This window comes from Rhipicephalus microplus, chromosome 2, assembly GCF_043290135.1.
Source record: "Rhipicephalus microplus isolate Deutch F79 chromosome 2, USDA_Rmic, whole genome shotgun sequence".
In the NCBI taxonomy this organism is placed as follows: Eukaryota; Metazoa; Arthropoda; class Arachnida; order Ixodida; family Ixodidae; genus Rhipicephalus; species Rhipicephalus microplus.
Genome location: NC_134701.1, coordinates 251,777,567 through 251,791,500, shown reverse-complemented (window position 1 = coordinate 251,791,500; position 13,934 = coordinate 251,777,567). Strand labels below are relative to the sequence as shown.

The 13,934-nt window shown below is 45.3% G+C and overlaps 1 protein-coding gene across 1 annotated transcript in view; it reads right to left on the bottom strand.

Annotated features, from left to right (window-relative positions):
* Positions 1 to 13,934, bottom strand: part of LOC119169279 (cell adhesion molecule Dscam1) — a 160,555-nt gene that overhangs the window by 12,947 nt on the left and 133,674 nt on the right. The window contains exons 12-18 of the mRNA XM_075879613.1: positions 8,077 to 8,250; positions 6,668 to 6,815; positions 5,609 to 5,757; positions 5,003 to 5,134; positions 4,006 to 4,164; positions 2,062 to 2,132; positions 199 to 445 (exon numbers count right to left, since the gene is read on the bottom strand). Of these exons, the coding sequence (XP_075735728.1) occupies positions 199 to 445; positions 2,062 to 2,132; positions 4,006 to 4,164; positions 5,003 to 5,134; positions 5,609 to 5,757; positions 6,668 to 6,815; positions 8,077 to 8,250 (1,080 nt within the window). The remainder of the gene's footprint in view (positions 1 to 198; positions 446 to 2,061; positions 2,133 to 4,005; positions 4,165 to 5,002; positions 5,135 to 5,608; positions 5,758 to 6,667; positions 6,816 to 8,076; positions 8,251 to 13,934) is intronic.

Here is a 13,934-nt window from a genome sequence, read left to right as displayed (position 1 = left end):
GAGAGAGAGAGAGAGAGGAAAGAGAATGGAAACAAAGGAGAAAGAGACTAGATTCATACGCTGCCAAGCATCTGAAGCAAGCAAAGTAGCAATTATCCGAAAAGTCACCCAATGCATCCTGGAAGAGTTTTCAGCTTAAAAGGCTAGATTAACAAGCACATGCACACACATGCCCGAACGCTCACTGCTCGCTCTTACCGGCCGCCAAGGTGCGCACTACGTGAGTGCCCGACGGGGGTCCCGGTCCCTTGGCGTTGAACGCCTGCACGAGCACCTCGTAGCGGGTGTCCTTGTCCAAGTCGGAGAGCACGCCCTCGCGCTCGTACAGCGTGTGGTAGCGCAGGGGCTCTGACGTGCCCTGTCGACGGTAGGCGACGTAGTAGCCGTCCACTCGCCCGTCACCGCTTTTGCTGCTGCTGCCCGGTGGGCTGGGAGAGGACGGGTGCTGGTTGCGGGGAGGGAGAGATACACGCTGGTTCGACTTCCAGGTGCAGCTTCTCGAAAACATCAACAAAATACTTGGATAAAATCAAGTTCCTTGTATGAGTTATATCTAAAGATTGAGAAAAGACGCTTAACCCAGCTGCCTCAAACTAACCTCTGCTAGCGGGCCGCTTTCACGAAATGTAGTCTACCGCAATTTGGCCGGGACGGTCAAGATGATAAGAGCGGGAAACGTGAACGAGATGCCAGCTAAGGTTGCCATGTGAAAGATGGCATTTCCCGTGTTTAGGTATGAATTCATTGTTCAGGAGATTAACTGATTGATATGTGGGGTTTAACGTAGTTTGCAGGCCGATGCTGCCATATCTCATAAAGAGGTCATTTGTGACGGATATATGATACCAGTATTTCAGCATAGTGATATCAATCCCCAAAGTGGTGACTCAAAACTGGACCTGACTGCGAAAGTGAAAGATAATTTTCGTTTCCTGGTTGAATAAGTGGTTCTTGAAGGAAAAAAAATGGAGCTACTTTCTGTCCTAATTTGCGGCATAGCTAAGCTTCTTGTAAGGGATGAGGTAAGAGGATAAAAAAGAATAGAACAAAGAGAAATATTTAGAAGATGAAGCACTCGCCGCCCACGACTGAAGAAAGAGGAAACAAGAGAGAGGAAAGATGGGGGGCACGGCCGAGGGTGTCCGAGGATGGGGAGCCGAACGGCCAGAGCTACACGGCACAAGCAGATTGCGGACGGCGGGCCAATCGGCGAGAGCTACGCTGCTGTCGGATACTGCGGACGGCACAACCATTCAGCATAGAATCCACCAAGCGACTCCAATGGCTATGATTTGGAACAAGGTAAACGCATGTGATGCATCACGCAACAATGCCTTAAACCAGTCAGGTCGAAAGTTAGATCGCAAGGGTTTAGTTTGTAGGTCCTTACGTCGTGCAGGCAAATACGGCCTTTCGTCCTCTGATTGACCTTTTACCATCCCGCGTGGCTCCACATGCAGTCCTGCTTTGCCATATTTAGAATTGATATTGTGGACTTCGGCGTCCCTCAGACTAAAACTTCTAAAACTCGTCGGAGTGTAGTCGACTTGAAGCAAGACCAGTGGCTGCAGTAATATGCCGTCGTGTTGACGCATCGGCGTTCACCTTGGCAATCCCCGAAAGAGCGTCAACATTTTCAGAACAAGAGAAAGAAAATACGTCGAGTGGCAAATGTGATAGGTTGCATGCTATACGTTTACTCGACATCATTACAGTTCAGGCATATATATATATATATATATAGCTTACTTGGCATTGCTACGGACAAGTCTTTAGAGCAGCAGCTCTGTAGGCCCCTGCCCGTACATTTCTCACACGCGTCTGTGAACGTATACTGCGAAGAGAAGTAGCGCGTGTCCGTGCATACAATTAACTACTACGAGGCCATGCAGCTGTGCCTCATTTCATTTCCACTCGTAAACTAGAAATTCATTTTTGTGCTTTGCTGCTGTAACCTGTAGAGAACCCAACTTTACAAAAAAAAATAATTGCTATGTTTACAGACGACCATTGGGGAAGTTAGTGAATGAGCATATTCACAGATGTACGGAATTCACTCACCTCGAATTTTACTGCTATACTTCTGGAGTCGATAGGCGTGAGGTGAACGTTACTCGGTGCACTGCGAGGAGCTGCAACGACACCGTAGTAGAGCCAAGCAACGGGTATATCACTTGCACGTGAATTAAAGAAACGATTAATTATAAAACTATTAACACATACGTTAGGTATTCAGCTCAGAATTAGGTGTCTTGTAAAGAGACAGTGAGTCGGCTCAACATATACAGATTTCCAATTTCATTGAACGCATTTTGTTGATAATATTGTAGGCATCTATTATGTGCTTCATTCTAATCTGAACAGCAGCCAAACATCATCACTTGTTCTGGCTGACAGTCATCATCGTTCGACCATCAAATGAGTTTAAATGGTCAAATCATAAGCTTCTTTTTTTTCTTATATTGCCACACACATGTCTAAAGTTGCCAAAGACTGCTGTGACAAACTCTTTTATTAGCCAAAGTCAACCAATTTTCGCATATAATCTTCAATGCATATAATTAAATTGTGCTATAAGCACCAGATGACATATGTGAGTAGAATGATGAGAAGTATAGTACATGATAATACAGTATTAAAATAAACCTACCGAAAGGCTGGCTGTATTGATGAACGAAAAGGAACAACAAAAGTTGCGAACGTAGAGAAAAAAAAGAAATGTTATGTACACAAAATTATTACACATGTGCTGTGTACCCGTAACGGGGGGAAGCATATCACAGAAATTACAAGGCGGAAGAAGGTGGGTAATTAAAATTCCAGATATTCAAAGAGTTCTTGGCGCACACAGGCACTGTGCTATGGCATGTTCTATTTCTAAAAGATCCAGTTGTTCTATAGAGATTTTCGTCTCTCGATATGCACAGAAAGCTGCATCTTCTCATGGTATTCATAAGAACGTCACCTAACATCCTTCCGCTGAATATGCTAGTTACCGAGGTTTATACTGAATATACTACTTGAGTACTAGCTTACGAAGCGACACTTTTCTGGCACGAAAACATCCAAACTGACGTTCCTACTTAAGTGTACCGACTGCTGCATCAATTTCTACACTGCGACGTGCTTACAAACAGAAACACTTCGATGGCGGATGGCCGTCTTTGCAGATATGCTCGGGAAGGTATATATCAAGGTTTATGCCGAACAGGCGCTTTCATGTGCAGTCGTGCAACACTCTAGCCTATGGCTTGGTCACCCTTATTTAAAACACGGCAGCTGCGTCACAAAATAGATCTGTGGCGGCGTGAGGCCCTTAGGTGTAGTGCCCGCTGCTTTCTCCGCGGATAACGTTAATGAGGGCAATCGGAGTCGCCAAGCGAAACGAAGCGAATGGACCATTGCTCAAGCAGTGCCGCTTCTGTAACAGTTGGCGAAAGTAGAGGGAGGTGATAAAAAAAAATGACTTGGTATAAACATCAACCAAGGGCCAATATGACTCTATAGAGGATGCTATTGCCTATCAGATGGTCAAGTAAGTGTAGAGGGAAGATAAATCAGGACATATATCAGCCAGCCAAAATGTCCCTGGGACGTCGCATATATCTGCCACGTCAAGTAGGCAAACTACCTGCCGTTTCTTTTTTTTTCTTTTTGCTTTTCCTCGGCGAAGCTGGTGTAATTAACAGGAGCAACATCTGACAACGCGCGAACACACACAAAAAAAAAACACGCGCGCACACGCATGCACACACTGCAAAATAATTAAGGAGTGCACCAGTGTGATACATAAACGTTCTTAAGCATACGCAGACTACGCTCTCCAACGGCTTAGACTTTCCCAAACTTAACAAAGTTGAAACGTCGCGTTTCACGAAGCTGCGCAAAATGGTAGGCTGTTAGATTCTCAAATATATGGTCCCTTGTTTTGTGCTATTATTTCATTCAACGCTTGAAAGCTTAGGTAATCGTTTTCATTCGGCAATTCACTGAAGGGCCACTTACGTTCATCGTCGGTGTGCACCTCCAGCGCAGAAGTGTAATCGCCGGGCCCCAAGGCGTTCTCTGCTCTCACGGTGAACAAGTACGACGAGGAAGGCTCCAGTCCCCGCACGGTCACCTTGGTCTCGGTGCCCGACACAGTCACACTGTCTTCCCACGTGCCTGTGCGAAAACGAAAACGTGAGTCCGCTCAGGAAAATTCATTCATTCCTAAAACGAGCTTACTGTTCATTGCAAAGCAGTCACATGTGACTAACGTATCGCCATCGTCGTCTGCACATCATGATACGTCCGTTCTCAACACAGCAATAAATTAGGTTGATTTGTGCGCATTCTTATTTTTTTGTCAATATGCTGCAATGCGCCAACTGAAGACGATACGGAAACCTACAAGGTGCTATAATAATTCCCCTACAAGGTGTTATAATCATTCCCCTTTTGACTCAAAGTCTAAAGCCACCTTTCTTTTATTTCTTTTTAGCCAATGTATTGATCTTTCTGCACTAGCCTTTTTGTACATAACCTCGTTTCGCACAAGCACTGGGATCCCAGGCGTTTCAAGCTTTGTAAACATCACATGAGCTTGCACTGCGTCCGCGATCGGTACATGTTTGACCAAGCGACGAAGTCATGTGACGGTATGCTGTGTTACGTGAAGATAACGTCATAACTTCAGTGAATATATGACATGTTATGGGGACGTCATCGCACTATGGTTACTTCTTGCATCAAACTCGTTTTGGCATTGCCGATGACGACGGTCAGTTTTTTTTCTGTTTTATGGGGCATCTAAGGCTATTCCCTTAATACTGTTAATGAGAGAAACACCTAGAAGGCAGCGTGCGTCTACTTTTAAGTATTAATTTTTTAGTTAGCATGTCCCGGTACGTATACTGCGAGACATTGTGAAAGCACGTCTTCCCAGACAGCCACCATATCAGTTGATACAAAGGTAATCGCTTATTGTGAAGTAATACGAAGCAACAAGGTGATGACGTACCCTCCTTGTTTATCCATCGCAGAAGGTACTGCGTGATGGGCATGTTGCCGTTGAAAGGCTCTGTCCAGGCAAGACGCACGAACCTGCTGGATGCTTCGGTCACTTGGAGGTTATCCGGTATTCCGGGAACATCTGTGAAAGAGAGAAAGAGAGAAAGTAGAGAGGTTAACCAAGCAGAGAGTTTTTTTTAAATATTTTCCAGTGCCCAAACGAGAATAACAGCCTATACGTGAGAAGCGTAAACCCCTGCTAGACTGAATGCATAGTGCTCATGTTTTCCGCGTTTTTATGTAGACATTCCACATTTACTCGATTTTAACACGTGAGGGGTGTGAGAGGTGTAACGTAATGAATGATATTTAATTGCGTACAAGAAGAAAAAGTAGAAAAATTGTAGTATTTTTGTTATTTCTGTATTTCATTGTAAAGCGCCGATCTACTTAAGGTATATTGAAAATCTGGGGGAAAAACATCTCGTTATATTCGAGTAAGGCAATGGATGAAGAAGAGATAGCGTCTCTAGGAAGGATAGTGAAGACGAGTAAGAAAACCACTCTCTCGTCTTCAACGCCGAGTGGATTAGAGGCAGTTTAAAGAACGGCTTACCTTGAACGACGAGATTAATGTTTGTTGTGTCCTCTCCAAAGTCGTTCGATGCATGACAGGTGAACAGGGCGTTGTCAGACTTTTGGGTGTCCCTGACGGTGAGCGTGGATCTCGCATTGCTGGCCTCAGCGTGCTCAACCTGAGAATATCTGCAAATGATGTTATATGCTTGCCGCTCACTCACGAAAGCATACACAGCGAGGTGCACACTGCTTCAGAAGTGTAAATGCTGCACACTTACACGTACTATGCAATTAATTACTCTTATGTTGAACAAAACACCAATGTTCAACTTGTTAGTAAACTGTCTGGGAGCTCGTTATCTAGGCTTACAGCCTGTATTCGCAAAATAATCAGCACTTTATAACTTATATAGCCCTCTACGTTAACCAACAATTATAGGTAAGCAACAATAATAACAAACAAATAATACGTTCACCAACACAAAAGCACCTGTAGGATTGGTTTCGCGGAAGTTCAATAATCTACCTGGTCGCACCAGCACCATACCGAAGTGCTTGCTGTCAGTGCATGCAAACTTCAGCTTAAGAAAAGTGACGGGGCTGTAAACACGAGCAATATGACTCTTTTTTATTAGACACGGAAAAATAATATTGAGCAGCAGCTGTTTCACTGCTCACAGCTCCTTCAAGATAAAAATGCCATCATTAAAGATATGAAATGTGGAGGGACTCCACGTAGACTACACTCACTCCCCGCGGAGCCTACATTTTCGGAAGAGAGCTGTATCGCCTACGTTGAAGTTTCATAGCGAGGCCGATGCTCCCGGACAGTGATGACGTTTAGCACCGTTTAATAATTACTATTGTGGAATTGATGTTGGAAGAGCATAGACGTAATGCAGATTTTCCCCGTCGGCCTACCCCTTTCATTCTCTCTCAACAGCGGGCCATGCTTAAGTTGCGTGTAACTTGGTGGCATAGCTACTCCGTACAACTTCATACGAGACGCTCGAGCACAGCAATCACATGTCGTGTACCCTTGCAGTATCAAATATCCATGCTTTGTGAACACAAAACTTCTCCCCCTTTTTAGTACCTGTGATCACCGATGGCCGCGATCGGAACGCCATCTTTAAGCCACCAAAAACGCATGGGCGTGTCGCCGGTAGGTTCGCACTGCAGGTGCACTGTGCTTGCCCGCTTTGCCGATGTCGTAGACTCCTTGGGGGAGAGCCGAGGGCTGCCTGAATTGAAACGGTGGAAAAAAAGTAAATGAAGAAGAAGAACTCTCGGTTGGTATACAGGCTCAGTAGTCTGCCTTCCCCTAAACTTGCGAAGGAAGACATTCCGCACTTTCTTCCTGCGCTGTATATAGCCGTGAACAAATTTGAAGGCCCGACAATGGGAGAGTTGGCTTAAATCTACACGTTTGATTTTGACCAGTAAGAACCAATACAACAGCGAAGATTGTTGGCGGGCGGGGTATAGAGGTTTATTTCTTTTTCCTGTACATAGGAAAAAAACTAATAAAAAGCAAAAGGCTGGAAAGCCTGATGGAGGCTTTTGCTCCGAAATACAGTCTGGTACACAACTTGGACGCAGATAATGGATGATGAATGAATGAACCAGACTGGCAAATGAAGATAGTGCAAATAGGGCATAGAACTTGCTGCTGCGCTTGCGTAAGTGGCACTTCGAGTACTCACAATGCCTTTTAGTCTTGTTTACTTCAACGCACATTTGTAAAGCTTCTATTAGTATAAATGTACTCCCGTGAAGTTAGTTTTGTCCAAAACTTCTCAGGACCAGTCATCTCATCTTTTTCTTTGGTTTCTATGCACTCTACGTGCTTTATAAGGGCACAAAAGGGGTAACAGGGTGAAAGATCCCAATAAGAGTGCTTTGAAAATATTAAGCCACTTTGTCTATCAAATTCACTAAAGGCACAAAACCGATGAGGAAAACGCGAGATGAGGATGAAGTTAGTTTGGGAATACAGGTCATAGAAGACTGATTTTAAGAAATATTCAGGCAAAAATTTCGCTATAGACATCAAATGCAAGCAGGTCTGCCTCTAGGGGGAATATTATGCGTCTTCGCATATCGGGTCAGAAAACGAAGAAACTCGATCCAGTCAAACTATGAGACACAGTGCTCTGTCCTTTTTGTTAGGCCAGTTCCACCATTTGTTGGTTTTCCAGGATACGGTGTTCAACTGCATTGAGAAAATGCTTTGTTCAAACTAAAGCGGTTCCAGAGAAAAAGCACCGGTGACTCTAAGGGTGCCGGTGCCCTTCCCGTCAGTGGGATCAACCGATGAAAACGGTTATTTGTCCGACACAGTACTCATACTCGTCTTGTGTGTCCCGTGGGTCAACTTCTGCACTAACTACTCTGCTTAGTGATGGCCAACGAATAACACGGCCAAACCGTATCCCTTCTGCGCAAAAGAGCCCAAGACGTACAAGCAAAAGCGATGCTCAGTACATAGTTTCTTTCACTCACTGCGTACGGTGAGGCGCACCACCTTGGAGAGTTCAGCACCGACGCCGTTGGAGGCCTCGCACAGGTAGAGACCCGCGTCGCCAGTCTCCAGACTGCGCACGCTCAGAGATCCGTTGACGAGCACGTGCACTCGGGAGGTGCTCACCAGAGCACGGTACGGGCCACTATCTCTGCCTGCGATGTGACCCCGGATGGTGCATAGTGCATTATTTCGATTGTCAAACTGTAGAGAACGTGCAACTTCTTGCTCCTGGGAGAAGGTAGTAACAAACACGCGAAATGACAGCAGGTGAATTGCTTTCGATAGCGCTGGCAAACTCGCGTCTTCGAAGCATCTGCATAGCTTTTAGCCTGCGTCTTAAAAGTAAGAGTCGCTGTTTCTACACATGCCTACCCCACGTAAACATGCAGTAACCGCTGTAAAGCAACCCAGAAAATGGGTGGTTCTATTCATTTACTTGTGTGGTGCTTCACAAATTAAATAAAGCTAGATTTAATTATTGAAGGTTTCTGATCACCTATAGCATCGAAAACAATGTTTCGCAAGAAAAAAAAATTACTTGTTTATATCTTCTTATGTTTATATCTTCTTATGTTTATATCTTCTTATGTTTATATCTGCGCCAGACGTTTAAGTGAAATCTGAATGTGACATCTTTATTATTAACTTAACATTTTAAATGCAATGTACGACCATTCATTTCTTCAAATCGCACGCGTCAACAAACAAGTTGACAGCTTTTCAAGAAGAACAGCTATTCGGGCTAGTTGCTTAAGTTCCATTGTATTAAGGGTTGCAGCGCAAGCACGAAAGTGCTAGAAGAAAAGTGAATGGGAGGCGGGGAACGGGCGGCAAAAAGGAATGCGTCGACGTCCTCGTGAAAGATGGGTGTCGGTTAAGATCTGTGAAGCGTCTGAAACCACTCTCTATAGGTTCCTATCTACGAATAATCTGCGTGTTCTTCAAGAAAAAAGGAACAACGCTTGTGTTGTCCCTAGCGTTCCTCGACCTCCGTTCACTATTCTGCTAGCACTTTCGTGCTTGCGCTGCAACCCTTAACAAATGGAGAATTTTTTTTCGCGGAACATTTTGTGAGAAATTTTGTACATATTAAACGGCTACAGTCAATGTTCTGCCAGAAAAATGCAGCTGTACTGTAGCAAATTTAGGCATGGACACTTCAAGTCTGAATAAGCGTTGCTGTAGGAATGAATTACATGCACGTATTTTCTGCAGTATGCATTTCACCTTCACAGTATACAATAGCGTCACCAGCAGCCTAGCTGCAAGTGTATTTTATTTAACCAATAAAACAGACCAAACTGTGCACTGGCAAAAGTCAGTAGATAAAAAAAAAATCTCGTATAGCGTTTCAAATAAAGAGCGTCTCACGTGTTCTGTGCATGTTTTATTATTCATTCATGAACGCTTTCACAATTGCTTCTTCTGACAGATTGTAGTCATGCCGCAAAGGCAACTCTAGTGAATTCTATGAAGTTCTTATGGGTACTTCTTCACGTGGTGAATAAACGCTATATGCGGTAAAACATGCGTGCTTTCGAATGACGAGCTATCAAAATGAAATGCACACACGCCATCATGGCACAAGTATATACCTAATTTTTCCAAAAACAAAGAAGAAAAGATTGAGGTTCCTAAGTTTGAGGTGTATTCTATTACCTCGGATAATTGCTTCGAATGATGCAACGACTGGCGGAGCCGCGTGCCTCAACGAGCCCGTTTATAATCCATCACTCGCCAGAATAAGGAGGCAATTTAACACGGGTAAAAATAAACGACCAAACTCTACGAAACCTGCTATCAGAATTGCAGCCATCCGTCTTTGCTAAATCTCAAGAGGAGCGAGACGCCACTGCGAACAATGGCTTCTAACAGCAGGGCGATCATTAGAATGCACTAGGCTCGTAGAAGGAAACCTATACTCTAAACCTAAAGGTAAGAACGTTGTACGTGCTTATTATCTTTGCAGGTAGGTTGCATGTCGCACACAGGCGTGCAGATAAAGATATTCGTGAGTCCGACGCTCAAGCGGTTCAGGCGAAGGGGCGAAAGAATGAGAACACGATTGTAAAACTAAAGAAAGAAAGAGAAGGCGGTGGAACAGGTACGCGTAAAGCCTGTACGTTGAAGCTAAGAACACCTGTGCAGTTTTTTATTGTATTCTACTGTGAGAGGTGTTGTTCCACACTGACTTTGTGCAAGATATAAGATTCTTACTGAAGCTCTTGGCAACGCCTTTCACCATAGCTTGCAAGAAGAAAGTGTTTCATTTCAATTCGTGTTGAATTTACTCTTTCACTTTGTGTTTTGCGAGGCGGTGCATGCGTCGCTAGACACCCGTGAGACACCGGCGAATTCTCTTCCTGTTTCGTCTCTGTAAACACGCTTCCGCCGAAGCACCCCGCCTAAATGCGCCGTTTTATTAGCTCCCGCTCCTTTTTATCATTTTACATCCGCGAGACGCATGCCTGTTCCTCATCCTTCCATTATTCATTTCTGGAATTCAATTTTATCAGCGTTGCGAGTCGTCCTCCGAAATCAAGTTCGAAAGAAGGGAGGGATGCCAGCACTACTAGCACCGCGTGCGCCGCCTAGGAGATGCGGAATTTATGTCGGCATATGTCCTTAAGAGCAAATCGATGCGCGGGAATGTAACAGCTGTGCCTCCGAGAGCCGCGCCATTCTCCTCACGTTTTATTCCCGCACCGTCATGCAGGGCCCTGCCCTTTTTCCTCACCCCCTCCCCCATTTTTTTTTCTTTCATTTCGTATCGTCTGTTTCTTTTTTGTCTGCTCACTTCTGCTTTACTTTTATCTTTCATGGCTGCGCTCCCTTCGGAGCTTCTGTGTTTGCCGGGCGTTGAAATTCCACTGTCGTCCTCTGACCCATGCCTTTCTTGTCTCTCTTGTTTCTTTTTTTTGTATACTTTGCTCGTCACATTTATTTACCTGGCCATAGCTGTTCCCGGGTTTGGGGCTTCTGATTCTAGTAATGGTGGTGATATTTTTTCGCACCCGGCTTTACTAGTCACGTCGACACGCCTGACTTCGCCCAGATTTTGCCGATTAAACGCGTTCGTCCGCAGTGTTTCTCTTTTTTTTGTTTATTCATTCAATCTTCGCGAACCACGCACGCATGCGCCAGTGGTTGCCTTTATTAGCCTTTGTTTTAAGCTGAGCCCGCATTTATATTTTTGTTCCCGCACCAACATTATACTTTTTTGTTTCTTTTGTTCTTCGCGAACCGCGAATGAGTTGGTGTTTTATGTTGTTTTAAGCCTGTCCCGCCCTCTTTGTTTCTACACTAACACCGTCTATGTCAACAGGCATGCACGTGTCCTTGTTTTTTTTTCTCTCAATGCTTAGGGTTCAAGCTTTCGGTACAAATTCCCGCCGACCTGTCAGAGACGTCGCACGTGAAAACTTGCATAGCAAAAAAGGAAAAAAAACTAGCACAAAAACTTCAATCGTGCAGAAAAGACCTCCTGCTAGGAATATTTTTTTTTCTGCGAACGGTTGACAGTGTCGTAACTACGCATCGTTCAAGGAGCGTGGCGAAAAATGAGAAGATATAAAAAATAAAAACGCAGAAAGGAAAAACTGAGTCATCCATACGCCGAAGATGTACGCACGGAAGCAGAACGACGTCTATCGTCAAGGGGTGTTCTTGTGGAGTGAAAAGAAAGGCCTCTGAAATGAAAAAGGCCTGACTTATCGCGAAAAAGAAATCCGACGTTCTTTTTCTCCCACACACGTAGTTTGAATAATAAGCACCCTGTGAGCAGGTGGCCCATGTGTTTATATGGCCACGGTGAATTCTCGATGAATATGGGCGTGAGTGTAGACGCAGGTGGCTCGCTGGCTTTGAATGGCTCCTGTTGGATTCGACTTCGCCTCCCGCTATTATTATTTATGTTTTACGAAGATGCAGAAGAAGATAGCCCTCATCAGGTTTGACGACGACCATGATTGCAGGGTGCTTTCGGTGCAGTCTTTTTTGCGACTTATGTAGCGTTGATCGCCTGTCGAAGTGTAATGCAGCGATCTTACTCGTATATTCTTCCGTTGTACATTTCTGTTGTGCGCATTTTTTTTCTCCTTCTTTGTATTTTGTGTTTCTTTCAAGTATTCTCCCGTGAAATGGAATGGAATGGAAAAACTTTATTTCGGTCCTGCAGGACGCGCTTAGCGCGTAGCGGGCGTCTCCCACGTAGGGACCGACAGGGAGTACCTGGCGGCCGCTTCGTGGGCCTGCTGGACGGCCCATCGCTGGTCGGCGAGAAGTGAGCTCCTGAGGGACCTCTCCCACTTGCTTGAGGTAGAGTCGGGAGCAGTTGTTCTACACTCCCAGAGCATATGTTCGAGTGTCGCTGTGTGTCCACATGATGGGCATGTGTCGCTGGGGTATGCATCGGGATAATAAACGTGAAGCGTGGCAAGGTTTGGGTACGTGTGTGTCTGTAATAGGCGTAGGGTTAATGCCTGCGGTCGGTTAAGTTTCGGATGTGGGGGTGGAAAAATGCGGCGTTCCAAGTAAAAGTGCTTTGTAATTTCATTGTACGTAATTGGTGCATCCCGATTGGTATCCAACCCAGCAAGATGAGGTTGCCCTGTGGCAGTGCGGTCGGTAAGTGCGCGCGCTGCATCATGGGCGATCTCGTTGAGGTTGGGTAGGGCACCCGGCACCTGGCCGAGATGGGCGGGGAACCAGATGACAGTGTGGTGCTTCAGGGCACTCGGGTCCGCATTGCGCAGGATACGTAACGCCTGGTCGGAGATGACTCCGCGTTCGAAGGCTTTGATGGCCGGCCTGGAGTCGCTGTAGATGAATTCCCGTTTGCTGTCGAGCATAGCTATAGCTATAGCTACTTGCTCCGCTACTTCGGGGTTTCGGGTGAGGATTGTGGCTGAGGTAAGAGTCTGCTGCGCGGATGATACCGCGACCGCGGCGAAGGCTTGGTTGTTGCGATAGGCAGCGGCGTCCACGAACGAGACGTTGTCCGCTTCCATGTCTATGCGCTTGAGAATGGCGGTCGCCCGCGCAAGGCGCCTGCCTCTGTTGTATTCGGGGTGTACATTTCGTGGTATGGGAGCGATCGTAATAAGGTCGCGGATTTCACGGGGAATTAGAGTCAACTCTGGGGGGTCCCTGGCCCTCGAGGAGAAGAAGCCGAGCTCGCGCAGAATATGGCGGCCCGCCTTGGTTGTAGTGAGTCGGGTCAATTGCACACGTTCCTGAGCTTCGGCGATCTCTTCTAGCGTGTTATGTACGCCAAGCTCGAGGAGTTTGTACGTTGGAGTGGTGATAGGGAGGCCAAGGGCTCGTTTGACCACCTTGCGAATAAGCGCATTGAGTTGATCGCGCTCAGCACGTAGCCACTTGTGTATAGCGGCAACGTACGTAAAATGGCACAAAACAAACGCGTGAAACATATTTCCCGTGAAACATATTTGTATTTATTGGCCACGGGTAGTTGGGGCAGGCTGTGTGCTTGACTTGATATCATCATAAGTGAATTCTCAAAGAATATTTGCCAAAGCATGGCATCGGCAAAGGCCGTATTCACAAACAAATCTGTATTAAATTTAACCGTAAACATAACTTTCAAATAAATTTTTTTGCTCAAGCAATAGACAATAAGTTTACTTGGAAGTTATATTTACGGTAAAATTCAATCCTATATGCTCTGTTCTGTTTCATATGTTTTGCTGTGTAGGTATTGAGGTCCATACTACATCGGCTATTACATATGAATAAATTCTGCAACGAAAAAAAAGTAATGATGAATGGTACCCAAAATGAACAATCAGAAATTCCGGGACCCGGCAATGGGTGG